The 16,383-nt window shown below is 40.2% G+C and overlaps 1 protein-coding gene across 1 annotated transcript in view; it reads right to left on the reverse strand.

The window, feature by feature from the left end:
* Positions 1-16,383, reverse strand: part of TAFA4 (TAFA chemokine like family member 4) — a 232,445-nt gene that overhangs the window by 2,408 nt on the left and 213,654 nt on the right. The window contains exon 3 of the mRNA XM_007946084.2: positions 2,081-2,205. Coding sequence (XP_007944275.2) covers positions 2,081-2,205 — 125 coding nt within the window. The remainder of the gene's footprint in view (positions 1-2,080; positions 2,206-16,383) is intronic.

Consider the following 16,383-nt stretch of genomic DNA (forward strand, 5'->3'; position numbering starts at 1 on the left):
TTAATTAATTTGTGATGAATGTAAGACCCTGGCTCATTGGCAACTCCATGATTTTTATTTTGGAAGGATTTAGGGGAAAATGCGTGAAAGAAGCCTAGGGCAGGATGGAGTGGAGGTAATAGCATGGCCTTCAAGCAGAGTTTGCTTAGCAAACACTGAATTTACTTACAAGGGGAGCTAGTAGATATCAGATATGGTGGGAGTGTTAACCTTCCTTTTCACTATCACTACCCTCCCATCCCATGAAGTTCTGCTGCCCTGGGTGTAAAAGCATCTAGCAAGTCATTTTTCCTACTTATCTCAATTTTATCACTACCTAGGGTCACTGGTAGCATAGTGGCTAAGGCACTTTAACCAGAAGGCTGGTGGTTCAAACCCACCAGCCACTCCCTGGAATCTACTTCTGTAGTGATACTGCCTCGGAAACCCAAGGAGGGGTGGCTATGAGTTGGGTCTGACTCGACGGCAAACAACAACAGGGTCAGGTTAGTTGGTAATCAAACTTTATTTTGAAAATTATATTTACTTACAGTTTGTTTTGGATATATGAGGATGTCAGTTAATTTTCATTTAACTTTAAATTTATTATAATACCTCTGATGGTGTAGTGACTAAAGGCATTCATTTGGCTGGGCTGTTATCCAAAAAGTCAGTGGTTCAAACCACCCCCTCATCTGCAGGGCAGATGAGTCTATCTGCTTCTGTAAAGATTTATAGCCTCAGAAACTGTAAGGGGGCAGTTCTACTCTGTTCTGGGGGGCCGCTATGAGTCAGACTTGCTTCCTGCATATGCTTAGGAAGAGAACTGGCCTGCTTTTGACATTGGTTGGTTGTTAAAGATGAATGAGAACTCTAAGTGTTTAATTATTCAAAAATTTTATAAAGGGAAAAATATAGGCAAGAAGCTATTCCCTCTCTATTTTAGTTCCTAAGGACCTAAGAGTCACTCAATTTTAGTGTGTCCAATTCTAATAATCCCAGAGTAGCCTCTGTCCTATTAATTTTTATTCAAGAAATAGTCCCAGTGGCAGCTGAATGCCTCTGTAGCTATCAGGGTAAGACAAATAGGCACATGGAAATTTGACCTCATAGCTCTCCACCTAGACAGAAAGCTCTAATAATAAGCCAATGGGTTTGCCAACCAGTGTTAAATGGAACCATGGAGCCACAGTACATGCTCCGAGATACAGGACATATGAAGCCAGTCAGGGGAATTATCTAAAGAATAATGACTAACTTGATTCCCATGGAGTGGGAACAACACTTACAAAGTACAAAGGCACTGTAGCTAGAAGGCTGATGTAGTTGGAGCAGAAAGTGAGTGGGGCTTTACAGGTTATCCTTGCCTTGAAGGGGCTACTGGACCAAGAATAAGAAGCAATTAAAAGATTTGTGGAAGAACTGGCTCAGAAGATTTGCATTTCACAAGAATTATTGTAACCATGGTGTGGAGAACAGACAGGAAGGTAGCAAAAAGCAGGTGTGAGGCAGCAACTGTAAGAGTCCAGGTGACGCTAGACAGGGGTTTCATGTATGGTGACACAAAGTCACGGAGTGACTTGGGAAGCAAAATCCCAAAAATCCCAAGGATGAAGTAATAGTTGGATATGGGGAGATGATGAAGCTAGGTTTCTGGATGAAAAAAGTGAGTAGACAGAACAGAAGGACAAAACTCTGTTGGCTTGTAAGATTTGAATTAAAGTTCATTTAAGGCAGTTGGTATTTCTAGGTTGGTTTATCATCTGTATGTGGATTTTTGCCATGGTGTTTTGATACAATGCCTTGTCAAGTCTGAACCTTTAACTCTAAATCGGGCTCATGAAAGAGCTGAAATGAGTGTAGAGGCCCCGTCTAAAATCACCAGTTCACCCCCAAATCACTGATACACAAAATGTGACATCAAGGGTGACTCCGGGAAAGGGGTGGCCCTGCCTATCACAAAGGCTAGAGAAAGCCAGGTTTATCAATATGAAATAATGCTGCTTTCTCAGTGGCAGGGTTAAATCAAGGTGGAAACCCCCATAGTCATTAATACTGTGTTAAAGTTGTAAATCAGAGTTGTGTTTTTGTCTATACTTGCCTTTGTAGTTTTGACTTTATTGCCACTGCTACAGGACCAACCTGAGTAATCGGGCAGCACTTTACAGTCTTCTCCATCCAAACAGGGATTCATATGACACCACCATTTCTGTATTACGATGGAAGCTGGAAAACAAAGGCCAGATAATATGTATGACAACCACATTATTTCTTCCAAATGTAGACAAAATGAAGCTCAATATGGATTGTTGTTAGGTGCCCCTGAGTCACTGTTGACTCATAGTAACCTTATATGAAAGGGTAGCACTGCTCCATAGAGTTGCCTAGGCTGTCATTTTCATGGAAGTCTTTCTCCAATGGAGCCACTGTGTGTATCTTCAAATGACAGACCTTTAAGTTAGCAGCTGAGCACTTAAAAGTTACCACCAGGGTTTCTTAAATATGGATTCATACTCTGGATTTAAAGAATCTAATCAGCCATAAGGTAGCATAGTGCCTAAGGCACTTGACTGGTAACAAGAAGGCTAGCGGTTCAAACCCACCAGCCACTCCTGGGAAGGAAGCTTGGGCAATCTACTTCTGTAGCTACTTCTGTAGTGATACCACCTAGGCAACCCAAGGAGGGGTTGCCCTGAGTTGGGTCTAACTCAATGGCACATAACAACAACCAGCCATATTACTCTACAAACAAAAACATTTCTTTTTTGCAGTGACTATCTAATTTTAACATAGATAGTGCGATGTCAAACTTGGGGGTAAGGCCTGCCTAGGTTTAAATCTGGTTGTGCAACTTGATTTCTAAGTGACATTAGTTATTTAACTTTTCTAAGCCTCAGTTTCTTCATCTGTAAAACAGGAACACAAAACAGAATGTCTACCCAAGATGTCATGAGGGTAAAGCTAATCCTTTGTGAGCAACTCTGCTTACTTTAGAACTGCCACTTTGTTCTCAGAAAATGTTAGTTCTTAGGGTTATCTTCTTTGGGTGCAGGGTATAATGATGAGCACTAATACTGCAAATGTGTTAAACTGGATGCTACTGTTGTCAAAGGCTGAAGGCAATAAAAATGCCCTTCATGCATGATACATGGAGCTTACTGTGTGGTGCAAATGGTTAACATACTCAGCTGCTAAGCAAAAGGCTCATGGTGTGAGTCTAACAGAGTGCCTCAGAAGAAAGCCCTGGTGGTGATCTACTTCCAAACCATCAGTCCTTGAAAACCCTGCGGAACAAAATTCTACCCTGACATACAGGGATTGCCATGAGTTGGAGTCAACTGCAACTGGTGGCATAGAACTCATTCTCCATGTCATTCCAGTAAGTGGTGGGTGACCAAAGAAATCCCATTTCTAGAAGCCAACTGACAGTAAAACAATTTGCACCCATGAAACAGAAACTATGCCCCAGTACTCTGGGTTTGAAAACAGGCTGAGAAGTGGAGGAAAACTCCATCAACTATGGTTGGTTATTTCCATAGAGTAAGAGGACAGAAAGGGTTGTGACTGATTTTAAGGGCTTCAAGCAAAGCTTCAGAAAGACTAATATCCACTGCCATCAAATTGATTCTGACTCATAGTGACCCTAATGGACAGAGCAGAAATGCCCTATAGTGTTTCCAAGCCTGTAATCTTTATGGAAGCAGATTAGTACCTTTTTAACGAGGGCCAAACATCCTGTTAAATTAAGCAGTGAAGGCAATTAAGTCTCACAATAATAGTAAATTTTTTTTACCTGTATTTTACAGAGATGAGATCCTGAGGGGGTAAGTAACTTGACCAAGGTCACACAGTTTGAAAGCAGTCACTTCAGCATTTGAATGGAGGTAATCTTTAGAGCCCACCAAAAAAAAAAAAAATCCCAAAACTCACTGCTGTGGCATCACATCACACTCATAGTGACCCCTCCTTGGGTTTCCAAGGTGGTATCTCTATGGAAGTAGATTGCCCAACCTTACTTTTTAAGAGCTTATTTTACATTCAACATAACGCGTACATTTAGTTTCATTCCCCATGTCCAACCCTAACCCAGTCTCCTCCCCTCATATTTATGCACTCCTGTTTGTCCTGCATTTCCTCAGTTTGAATGTTGGTCCTCTGGTGTCCCATGGTCTATTGCTCTAAGGGATGTATTACCATTGAGTGTGTGGATGCGTCATCCTGTGTTAAGTGGTCTGCGTGTACATCTTGTTAACTATTGGGCTGAGAGCCAGCCCCGGGGGTGAGTTTTATTCCAGGCACAGAATGTATTCCAAGGCCATAGTATTGGGAGTCTCACCAGATTTCATCTGACCAGTAATTCTGGTCATTGTTGAGTTTTTGGATTTTGTTCCACTTTTTCCCTCCTACTCTATCCAGGATCTCTAGATTTGATCCTTTCCTGAGTGGTTGGCATTGGTAGCTGGGCACCTTCCAGTTCTTCTGGTCTCAAGGGCCATCATGTCCTAGGGCTGAATGCTTCTAAATGCCCTTGTTTTTTGTTGTTGTTGTTGTTGTTGTTGCATTCTTCTTCACTTCCAACACTAGACCATTAGCTGCATCTTAGATGGCCTCTTGAAAGCTACATGCCTACATGCTCCGAGATACCAATGTAGGGTGTGGAACAACACTTTTATGTATTTTATTGTGCCAATTGAGTCTGGTGTCCCCCAGTACTGTGGTTCTAAGGCAGTACATCTATTGGATCTCTCCCCCCTACTGTCTGGTTGTCTGTGAGGGATTACTTTGTGTCTGTCTTCTATTGTTTCTGTAAGGACTGCAGGTATTTTGTGTCATTGGTGTCTGTGCAAGATCAGCTTCAGCTGAATCTATCCTTAGTCTAGAGTATACTTCTGTTCACTGACTCCCATCTGATCATCTCAGGTGTTCATCTGTATAGCCTAGTGTTTAGTATTAATGGCATTGCAGTATTGTGGACACATTGGTTGATGTTAGCATCTGTCGTCTATCTCTTATGTGTACAATTCAGTGTCCTCCCATTTATTATGGTGGTCATGGATCTTTCCTGTATATCCCTCCCCCTACCCATGTCAGTGTGTAGGCCCCGACTAGCCCAAAATCAATCCCTCCCCTTCCCAGTAACCTACTAGGTGAGTTCCTTTTCCCAAGCAAACCCTTCTCTGTCTTTTTACAGTAATGGGCTCATACAATACTTGTCTTTCTGCAATTGACTTATTTCACTCAACATAATGTCCTCCAGGTTCATCCACGTTGTGAGATGATTTGCGTATCCCTCATTGTTCTTTAATGTGGCATAGTATTCCATTGTGTGGATATACCATAATTTGGTTATCCACTCACCTGTTGATGGGCATTTAGGTTGTTTCCATCTCTTTGCTATGGTGAATTGTGCTGCGATGAACATAGGTGTACATATGTCAGTTTGTGCGCTATCTCTCACCTCTGGGGGATATATTCCTAGTAATGGAATTGCTGGGTCAAATGGTATTTCTATTTTCAGTTTTTTAAGGAAACGCCATGCTGTTTGCCACAATGGTTGTACCATTTTACAATCCCACCAGCAGTGCACAAGAGTTCCAATCTCTCCACAACCCCGCCAGCATTTGTTACTATCTGATCTGTTGAACTTTGCTATTATTGCTGGGGTGAGATGATATCTCATTATTGTTTTGATTTGCATCGCTCTAATGATGTGTTTGTTGGCTGCCTGTATATCTTCTTTGGTGAAGTGTCTGTTCAAGTCTTTTGCCCATCTGTGAATTGGGTTGTCTTTTTGGTGTTGAGGTGTTGAAGTTTTCTATAGATTTTGGAGATAAGTCCTTTGTCAGATGTCAGATATGTCATAGGCAAATATTTTCTCCCAATCTTTAGGTTCTCTTTTCACTCTTTTGACGAAATCTTTCGATGCTCCCAAGAATTCAATTTTTAAAAGGTCCCTGTCATCTAGCTTCTCTTCTATCTCCTGCACATTCTGGGTTATGCTTGACAGTCTATTTATGCCATAAATTATTAGGGCTCCCAGATTTGCCCCTATTTTATCTTTGGTGAATTTTATAGTTTTAGGTTTTACATTTAAGTCTTTGATCCAACTTGAGTTTGTTTTTGTATATGGGGTGAGGTGTGGGTCTTCTTTCATTTCTCTACAGGTGGATATCCAGTTTTGCACCATTTGTTAAAGAGGCTGTCTCTTCCCCATTTATTGGGTTTTGGACCTTTGTCAAAAATCAGTTGTCCACAGATGGATGGGCCTATATCTGGACTTTGTTCCATTGGTCTATCATTGTACCAATACCATGCTATTTTGACTACTGTGGCTAGATAGTAGTTCTTAAGATCTGGAAGTGTGAGACCTCCCACCTTGGTTTTCTTCTTGAGAAGTACTCTGCTTATTTGAGGTCTTTTTCCTTTCCATATGAAATTAGTAATAAGTTAGAATTACATTAAATGTATAGATTGCTTTAGGCAGTACTGACATTTTCACAATGTTTAGTCTACCTATCCACTATCCATGAACAAGGCAGGTTCTTCCCTTGTAGCAGTGTTTTATAGTTTTCTCTGTATAGGTCTTTTATGTCTCTGGTGAGGTTTTTTCCTAGATATTTTATCTTTTTCATAGCTATAGTGAATGGTATGGTTTCCCTTATTTCTTTACCAGAGGAGTCCTTGCTGGTGTAGAGAAATCCAACTGATTTTTGTACGTTGACCTTGTATCCTGCCACTTTGCTGTACCTCTCTATTAGTTCCAGTAGTTTTTTTTATTGAGTTCCTTGGGTTTTCTATGTATAGGATCATATCATCTGCAAATAGAGATAGTTTTAATTCCTCTTTGCCCATATGTATGCCTTTTGTTTCTCTTTCTTGCCTTATTGCCCTGGCCAGGACTTCCAATGCAATGTTAAATACAAGTGGTGAGAGAGGGCATTCCTCTCTGGGTCTTGTTCCTAAGGGGAATGCCTTGAGTCATTCTCCATTAATAATGATGGTCCAATCTTCCTTCTAAGGAGTGGCTGGTGAGTTTGAACTGCCAGCCTTCTGCTTAGCAGTCACATGCCTTAGACACTACACCACCAGAGCTCCTACACGCATTTATCATGCAACATCACTCATCAGTTTACATAGGTGATGTGCAAAAGACAGCCCACAGCTCCCCTTAGAGATCCCTGGCCTGAGGGAGGGGTATGTTTAATTCTAATAAGGAACAACTCCTTGTACAATCTGTGATTATCCTATCAAGACCAACAATACCGATGTAAGATAGATTCGTGAGCTAGGAGAATCACAGACTATTTAAAGCAGGAAGTACCAACACTAAGAAAGGAATATAGGTAAATGGGTTATTAATTTTGTCAGAGATTGTCATTCAACTTGAGTGGATGGACACACTCTGAGGCAAAGCCTGAGAATGTAATATGCGTATCCGCACCAAACATTTTTAACAATCTCACTTTAAAACTGTATGGAGCTTTCTAACTTTCAAAGCTCTTTTACCTACTGTTCTTCTTTTGGTTGTCCCAACAACTTTCAGAAGCAAGAAGAGAAGGCAGATACTTCCAGAAATAAAGAAGAGCTTCTCACAAGGTTAAGTAGCATGTGAAGGTGGTATTAGAATTGAGATTTTCTTCCTTTCTACCAAGCAGTGTTTTATAGTTTTCTCTGTATAGGTCTTTTGTGTCTCTGGTGAGGTTTATTCGTAGATAATTCCTACCAAGGAATTTTCCTATGGTATCACATTTTAAAACAATCTCTTGGATTAATAATGGCTGCAGAGAGTCTTACCAGGGTATTAGTGTTCATTTGATTATGGATTATGATCAGTCAAAATTTTCTGAACACTTGGGATTATATGCTGAGTAGGTATCGGATAAATAAGAGATGGTTTGGGACTCAACTCTCGGTTTAAAGTCCCATCTGTGGGACTTGTAAAAGTTATATAAATGTTGACAGAGTTTAGTTGTATTTACACAGGTTAAAATCAAATGGATTTTTTTTTTTTTTTAACCTTAAAACTGTCCCTTACACAAGCTTTGTTCCCCTCAGCAGTGGGAAGCTATGTACTCTTGAGAGGTATCAAATAGAGCTACATGAAAGACTCAAAAGGAGCATGAAGTATAGCCAGGGGTCCAGCAGCAGGTGGTGAATGATCTGGCTGCACTGAAAGGTCAGGGAAGCCCTGATACTCATATGGGGAAGGGGACCAGGAAGCAAGCCCTAGAGGCCATTACATGATTAGACTTCAAGATTACACTTGATTCTTTAAGCAGAAGAGAGCCATGGGAAGTTTCTGAGGGAGATAGTGCAGAAAGACAGAGAAACCTGAGGGTTTGACACAGTGGCTTGGCAGAGAATGATGCAAGAATTTGGGACAGAGAGGAGGTTAAAAGAGAGGACCAGGTGATGTGCCAGTGAAGTGAGAAACTAGAAATAAATTCACTACTAAGGAAATGGAATCAGAGGAATGCCAGCACATCACTTCCCCTCTAGACTAGACCCCATGGGGACATGGGGATACCAAGAGGAAAAGGGAGCTTGAGAAGGAAAAAAGAGATGGATTTAGACATTCATCACAGAAAAAAATGATTTAAATAGAAGAGAAAGAAGTATCAAAGAGCAAAAAAAAAAAAACACCAGTTGCCAGTGAGCTGACTTACAGTGACCCCACGTGTGTCTGAGTGGAAATAAACTATGCTTCACGTTTTCAATGGATGATATTTTTGGAAGTAGGTTGCCAGGCATTTCTTCCCAGGTGCCTGTGGGGGACTGGAATTGCTAAACTTTTGGGTAGTAGCCAAGGGCATTCACCATCTATTGCCCAGGGACTCCTATATAAGAGCAGACTCTAATTAAATTATTAAGTGGAAAATACAGTATAATTCCTTGAAAGAAATATTTGCTACAGGCTCCCTTAAAACAACAACCTGTCCTAGGATTTAAAATATTTCTATGTGAAAACCAAAATAATTTTTGTATCTTCTAGAATAACACACTGAATGAGTTGCCCCTATAAATAAGTAGGTACTTCATCCATGATGGAGTTCCTTGACCTTATCAGTGAATAAGGTGATTAAACAGCCCAGAACTTGAGGCATTGAGTGTATACTGAGCCAGAATGTGAGCTGTGACAAAGGACCCAGAAGTTGGATTCTATTAAAATATCTCTTGAGAACATCTGCTCACTTAATGGAGCCTTGTCTCCACAGGAAGATAAGTTGGTAGGAGGCATTTTTTTTTTTTTTCTTGTTATCTAGGTGAGATTTTAACAAGACTTAATTGTCTAGTCTGATTTGGGTTCTTTCCTTTTTCTTGATTGTGTAAAAGTGATTGGGTTTTATTTATTTATTTTTATCTGTTGTCCAAGGACCCCTAGGTTAAACAAAACATGGTATGTGTTTATATAGCTATTTAGATAAGCCCACCTTCAAACTGGACTTAAACTGGCTCACTTCTCAAGAATTGAATTGGTCTCCCATATGTTGACTTAGTTTAGCTGCATTTGCACAGTTAAGGCTTTTCTAAAAAGTATTTTTACACTGAAAGTATGGAGAAGATTAAGAAAACATTTCAGTAGAATATTTACCTTTTAGGAAATGGAAATGAAATGGTCATTAGACTATGTTCTTACTGCTGTTATTTTAAGATGCTTACCCATGTTTATTAACAATTAACCTGTTTATTAATGTTTAAGATAGCTAGGTAGAAAGCCCTGCCAATTTATTTTTCTTATTATTTCAAAACAAGAAGTCATACCAACCTAACACAGACAAGAGCTAAGAATTTGGTACATGTTTACACATTTCTCAAATTACCAACTTCAGAGCAAGGCATTGGGTAAGCATGGGTAGACTGGTTTTTTATGGTCCAGGTTCATTTTCTCAGTGCAGTCTCCAAGCACAACATCCATAGATATACATCCATAGATATGGAAGGATCTCTCACTTTTGGCTACGGACATTTTGGGAATTGCTCCATCGGCAATTAGTCTTTTTCACAGATCCTCAGGAGCCCTGGTAGCACAACAGTTATAAATGCTTGGCTGCTAACTGAAAAATTTTCTTGGACATAAGCACAATCTAATTTTTTGTAGGGTGGGGTCCGGTGCATTGTAGGATGTTTACCAACATCCCTGGCCTTGACTTACAAGATACCAATAGCATCTCCTCACAGTGTGACATGTGACAACCAAAAATATCTCCAGATATGGCCAAATGTCCTGAAACTGTCCTTGGTTGAGAAACATTAGGCAATGGTTATGGAAATTTACTGAGGTCAAACTGAAAGAATTAGGTCATAAATTCCTACCCTACTCCCCTGAAAGGAGGTGTGAAAGTGTTTTTAGTACAAGAGAGGGGAACTGACCAGTGGGGTAAGTCTACATGGATCCTAAGAAACCCAAAGGGAGGAGGGGGAGACTAGGGACATAAAGAAGGGAAATGTCTATTCTAAAGGCACACCAAAGAATGAGGGATTTCTTTAACAAAGGACTTCGGTAAAATTCAGCTTTGTCATTGGCTCATCTGCTCATCCTAGATACAGAGGAGGAGCTCTGGTGGCATGCCTAAGGCATTTGACTACTAACCAGAAGGCTGGTGGTTCAAACCCACTCCTTGGAAGGATGGTTGGGCAATCTACTTCTGTAGTGACACCGCCTTGGAAACCCAAAGAGGGTTCACAATGAGTCATGTCCTATTCAATGGCACATAACAGATGCAGAGAGACATCCACTGCACCAGGTGAGATAGGCAATTAAACTCTGATAAATAAAGACCTCCACAAGAGAGCAGAGAAAGGGTCAAGAGTGTTACCCATGAGGTCTGAGAACGTGAGGGTCCAGGGACTGAAGCAGCAGCAGTATAAATAGCCTATCAGAGTGAATGAGGCAGACTTGTTTGTCAACACTGGAAGTACTTGGTAGAAGACAAGAGGATGTAGAGGTAAACAGGTTTTTCGATAGTGATATTATTTGTTTGAGTCTTGAGTCAGTTCTGACTCACAGTGACCCTATATGCAACAGAAGGAAACAGTGACTGTTGCTGTGCCATCCTCACAGTTGCTGCTGTGTCAATCCATCTTATTAAATGCCTTCCTCTTTTTCCCTGATCCTCTTCTTAGCAAGCATCGTGTCTTTCCCCAGGAACTGGATTTTCCTGGTACCATGTCTGAAATGTGCAGAATGAAGTCTGGCCATTCCTGCTTCTAAGGAGCTAAGGAGCATTCTGGCTGTAGTTCTTTCAAGACAAACTTGTTTCCTCCTTCTGGCAGTCCATGGTATACTCAATATTCTTCACCATTCACCAACAACATAATTTACAGGCATCAATTTTTCTTCAGTATGCCTTATTTGTTGTCCAGCTTTCACATACATATGAGGCAATTGAAAAATACCATGGCTTAGGTCAGGCACACTTTACTCCAAGGGACATCTTTAAAGAGGTTTTTTGCAGCAGAAGAATTAACTTTTTATTGTGATTTGGGTGAGAGTTTAGAAAGTTAATTGGTTTTCAATGGTGCACACACATTTCACACACATTTCGTTCAGTGACATTGATTACAATCCCCATAATGTAACAACACTTTTCCTACTTCCTCCCTGTGTCTACTGTTTCCATTTGTCCTTGCCTATCCATTCCTGCTTTCTGAGTTTTACCCCTGGGCAAATGCAGCTCTTTTGATGTTATGGTTGATCTAAGAAGTGTATACCTTCCTGGTGTTATTGTTCACCTCATAGGCATCTTTAGCCAAGTCAATGAGTTAAGTTCTGCATGTGAAAGGTAACTAAGCTAAGGGGCATAGCCTTAACAGCCCCTGTCTCTATCAGATCAGTAAGCCAGGTCTTTCTCTCGCTCTATCCAGGATCTCCTATTGTGACCCCTTTCACACTGGTTGGCAGTAGTAATCCATATCCTCTAGTTCTTCTGGTCTCTGGGTTAGGGAGGCTCTGGTCCCCATGGTCCAGTAGGCCCTTGGACTAATTGTTTTCATCTGTCTTTCATTTCTTTCACTCTTCTTTGCTCCAGAGGAGACGAGACTAATGGTGGCACCTGAGATGGCCACTCTTAAGACCCCAGTCACTACTCACCACACTAGGATGTAGGACATAGTCCACAAAGACAATGTTATGCCAACTAACCTTGATGTCCACCTCCTGTGTCTTTCTTTTCTTTAGTGATATTATACTCATTACTCATTTTGGTATATTGCCTTACCCTTCATCCATATTAATATATCTTTCTTACCTACCAACCCTGCTGACACCCAAAGAATATTTATTTCTGTGTGTAAACCTTCCCTTGACCTTTTATAATAATAATAGTGGGCTCATACAAAATTTGTCCTTCACGTTCATCCATATTATGAGGTATTTTGTGGATTGTTCATTATTCTTTAATGTGGCATAGTATTCCATTGTGTGATGCACCATAGTTTGGTTATCCATGCATCTGTTGATGGACACTTAGGTTGTTTCCATCTCTATGCTATTGTGAATAGTGCTGCTATGAACATGGGCGTGCATATATCTGTTCTTGTCCTGGCTCTCACTTTGTTAAGAATGTGATTGCTGGGTCAAATGGCATTTCTATTTCCAACTTTTTAAGGAAGCACCTCACTATTTTCCACAGTGATAACACCATTTTCCAGTCCCACCAGCAATGCTGGAGAGTTCCAGTCTCTACACACTCATAAGCATTTATTTTCTGACTAGTTGAACTTTGCCTATTATTGTTGGAGTGAGGTGATACCTCACTGTTGTTTTGATTTGCATCTCTCTAATGATCTTAAGCATGGCTTCATGTGTTTGTTGGACACCATCTTTGCTGAACTGTTCATGTCTGCTGCCCACTTATTAACTGAATTGTTATTTTTTAATGTTGAAGTTTTGGTGGTGGTTATGTGCCATCGAGTTGGACCCAACTCATAGCGACCCGACCCCTCCTTGGGTATCTGAGGCAGTATCACTACTTCTGAGGAGTGGCTGGTGGGTTTGAACCACCAGCCTTCTGGTTAGCAGTCAAGTGCCTCAGGCATGCCACCAGAGCTCCTCTGTATCTAGGATGACCCAATGACAAAGTTAGTAGTCAAATGCTTTAGGCACTATGCTACAAGTTTTGGGGTTATCTCTAAATTTTACAGATAAGTCTCTTGGATATGACATTGCCAAATATTCCAAATATTTTTTCCCAATCTGTAGGTTCTCTTTTGACTCTTTTGGAGAAGTCTTTGGCAGCACATCAAAATTTGACTTTTAGAAGGTCCCAATCATCTGGTTTCTCTTCTGCTGTTTGTGCATTTTGAGTTATGCTTGAGCTTGATAGTCTATTTATACCATATATTAGGGCCCCTAAATTTGCCCCTAGTTTTTTCTTGAGAAACTGTATAGTTTTTTAAGTCTTTGATCCATCTGGAGTTCGTTTTTGTGTATGGTGTGAGGTACAGGTCTTGTTTGTTTCATTTTTCTGCAAATGGATAAAATGGATATCCAGTTTTGCCAGCACTATTTATTAAACAGACATTATCTTCTCCATTTAATGGATTTCAGCCCTCTGTCAAAAGATCAGCTGAGCATAGGTCTATGGGTCTATTTCGCTGGTTTATATTGTCTGTCACTGGACCAGCACCAGGCAGTAGTGGACCAGTATTGTGGCTATATAGTAGATTTTTGAGATTTGGCAGTGTCAGACCTCCTACTTTGTTGTTATTCTTCAGTAGTGCTTGCCTTAGCTTAGGTCTCTTTCCTTTCCATATCTTTAAAGAAGATTGCATTGAATATATAGATTGCTTTGGGTAGTACTACTTTCACAGTGTTTGATCTTACTATCCATGAGCATGCCATGTTCTTCCATTTTACATCTCTTATGGTTTCTTGAAGTAGTCTTCTGTATTTTCTTTGTACAGAGCTTTTGTTGTTCTGAGGAGTTCTGGTAGCAGCATGGTGGTTACAGCCTTTGGCTACTAACCATAAGTGCAGCAGTTAGAACCTACCTGCCACTCTGAGAGAGAGACAGATGAGGCAAAGATTTACAGGCTTAGAAAACCTAACTCTGTCCCCAGGGACACTAGTATCCTACAGGGTCACTATGGGTCAGAATTGACTCAATAGTAGTGAGTTTTGTGTCTCCAGTATGATTTATTGTCTTTTGAGTAGCTATTGTAAAATGGTATTGTTTCCCTTATTTCCTTCTCAAAGATTTCTTTGTTGATATATCAAAACCAAGCTCACTGCCATGGAGTCGGCGGATCCCACTCATAGCAATCCCTCCTTGGGTTTCTGAGACAGTATCAATCACTATGGAGGTAGATTGCCCAACCTTCCTTCCAAGGAGTGGCTGATGGGTTTGAACCACCTGCCCTCTGCTTAGCAGTCTAGCAGACAAATGCCTTAGGCACTATGCCACCAGAGTTCCAGAGACATCCCAGAGGAATCCAAATGATTTTTGGATGTTGATCTTGTAACCAGACAGTTTGCTGAATCTTTCCATTACTTCCTGTAGTTATCTATGTATAGGATTATGTTTTCTGTAAACAGAGATAGCTTTCCTTCTTGGATGCCTTTGGTTTCCCTTTCTGGCCTTACTGCCCTGCCTAGGACTTCCAATACAATGTTGAATAGAAGTGGTGATAGAGGGCATTCTTGTCTGGTTCCTGTTTGCAAGGGCAATGGTTTTCAGTCTCTCTAGACTGGAATTATAGAATTATAGTGGCTGATGGAGTAATGCCTAAGGCAAACCCACCAGCCACTCCTCAGAACGAAGATTAGGTAATCTGCTTCTATAGAGATTCCCCATGGCGGGGGTCACTAAGTCGTAAACAACTCCACAGCAGTGAGTTCGGTTTGGCTGGTTTTGAGTATATGCCCTTTACTATGCTGAGAAATTTCCCTTCAATTCCCATTTTGCTGCGAATTTTTAACAAGAATGGATGTTGGCTTTTATCAAATGCCTTTTCTGCATCAATTGATACAAGTAAAATAAAGGAAAAGAATCACATGATCCTCTCTTGGACGACATTGTTTTCCTAATGTTGAACCATCCTTGCATACCTGGTATGAATCCCACTTGGTCATGATATACATACATATGTTGATGGAGTCAATTGGCTGGGACTTTGTTGAGGATTTTTGTGTCTATATTCTTTTTTAGTGGTGTCATTGCCTGTCTTTGGTATCAGGGTTTTGCTGGCCTCTTAATTAAAATGAAGTTTGGGAGTATTCTATCCTTTTCTATGTTCTGGAGTAGTTTGAGTAGGATTGCTGTCAGCTTAGCTTTCTCTGAATGTTTGGTTTTGTTGTTGTTGTTATGTGCCATCGAATCAAACCCAACTCATAGCGATCCCTCCTTGGGTTTCCGAGGCAGTATCACTACGGAAGTAGGATTGCCCAACCTTCCTTCTGAAATGTTTGGTAGGATTCTCTAAATTGTCTGGGCTGGGACTTTTTTTAATGACCTGTTCAATTTCTTCTTTTGTAATGGATCTTTTCAAATTTTTTTTAACTCAATCTGTGTTAGTTTAGATAGGTTCTGTGTTTCTAGAAATTTGTCCCTTCTAGGTTTTCAAATTTGTAGAAGTATAATTCTTCATACTATTGTGATATTATTCTTTTTGGTTCTTTTGTGATGTCATCCATTTATTTGTGTTATTTGCATGTTCTCTTTTTCCAAGAATAGTCTTCTGGATTTTTTCTAATTGTCTTTCTATTTCATTTCATTTTTTTCTGCTTGAATCTTTATTATTTCTTTTCTTCTAGTGACTCTTGGCTTTTTTGGAGATGTTGGGTTTTCATTCTCAATGGATTTGGATTGCAGGAATTTCTTGTTAATTTCTTCTATTACCCAATTACCCAGTCACTTTTAAGAAGGGTGTTACTCAGTTTCCATGTGTTTGCTCTTTTTCAACTGATATTCCTATCCCTCTATTTCATTTATTTCTGTTATAGTCTTACTAATTGTTTAGCCCTCCATGTTTTGAAGTGATTGAAAATACCATGGAATACCATGGTGTGGGTCAGGCACAGGCACACCTTAAAGTGTAAAGTGATATCTTTTCTCTTCAGCACTTGACAGAGGTTTTTTGCAGATTTGCCCAATGCAATATATCATTTATATCATTTGATTCCTTGAGTATTGCTTCCTTGCTTCCATGCATGTTAACTGTGGATTCAAGGAAAATGAAATCTTTTCTCCATTTATCATGATGCTGCTTATTAGTCCAGTTGTGAGGATTTTTGTTTTCCTTTTGTTGAGGTGTAATCCATACTAAACACTATAGTCTTTGATGATCATCAAAAAATAATGCTTCACATCCAGTATGGCGATTCCTTCAAAAGTTGGAAATACAAATACCATTTGACCCAGCCATCCCATTACTAGGTATATACCCTAAAGAAGTGAGAGCCAT

This window comes from Orycteropus afer, unplaced genomic scaffold, assembly GCF_000298275.1.
Source record: "Orycteropus afer afer isolate SDZICR_OR568_19922 unplaced genomic scaffold, OryAfe1.0 scaffold00149, whole genome shotgun sequence".
In the NCBI taxonomy this organism is placed as follows: Eukaryota; Metazoa; Chordata; class Mammalia; order Tubulidentata; family Orycteropodidae; genus Orycteropus; species Orycteropus afer.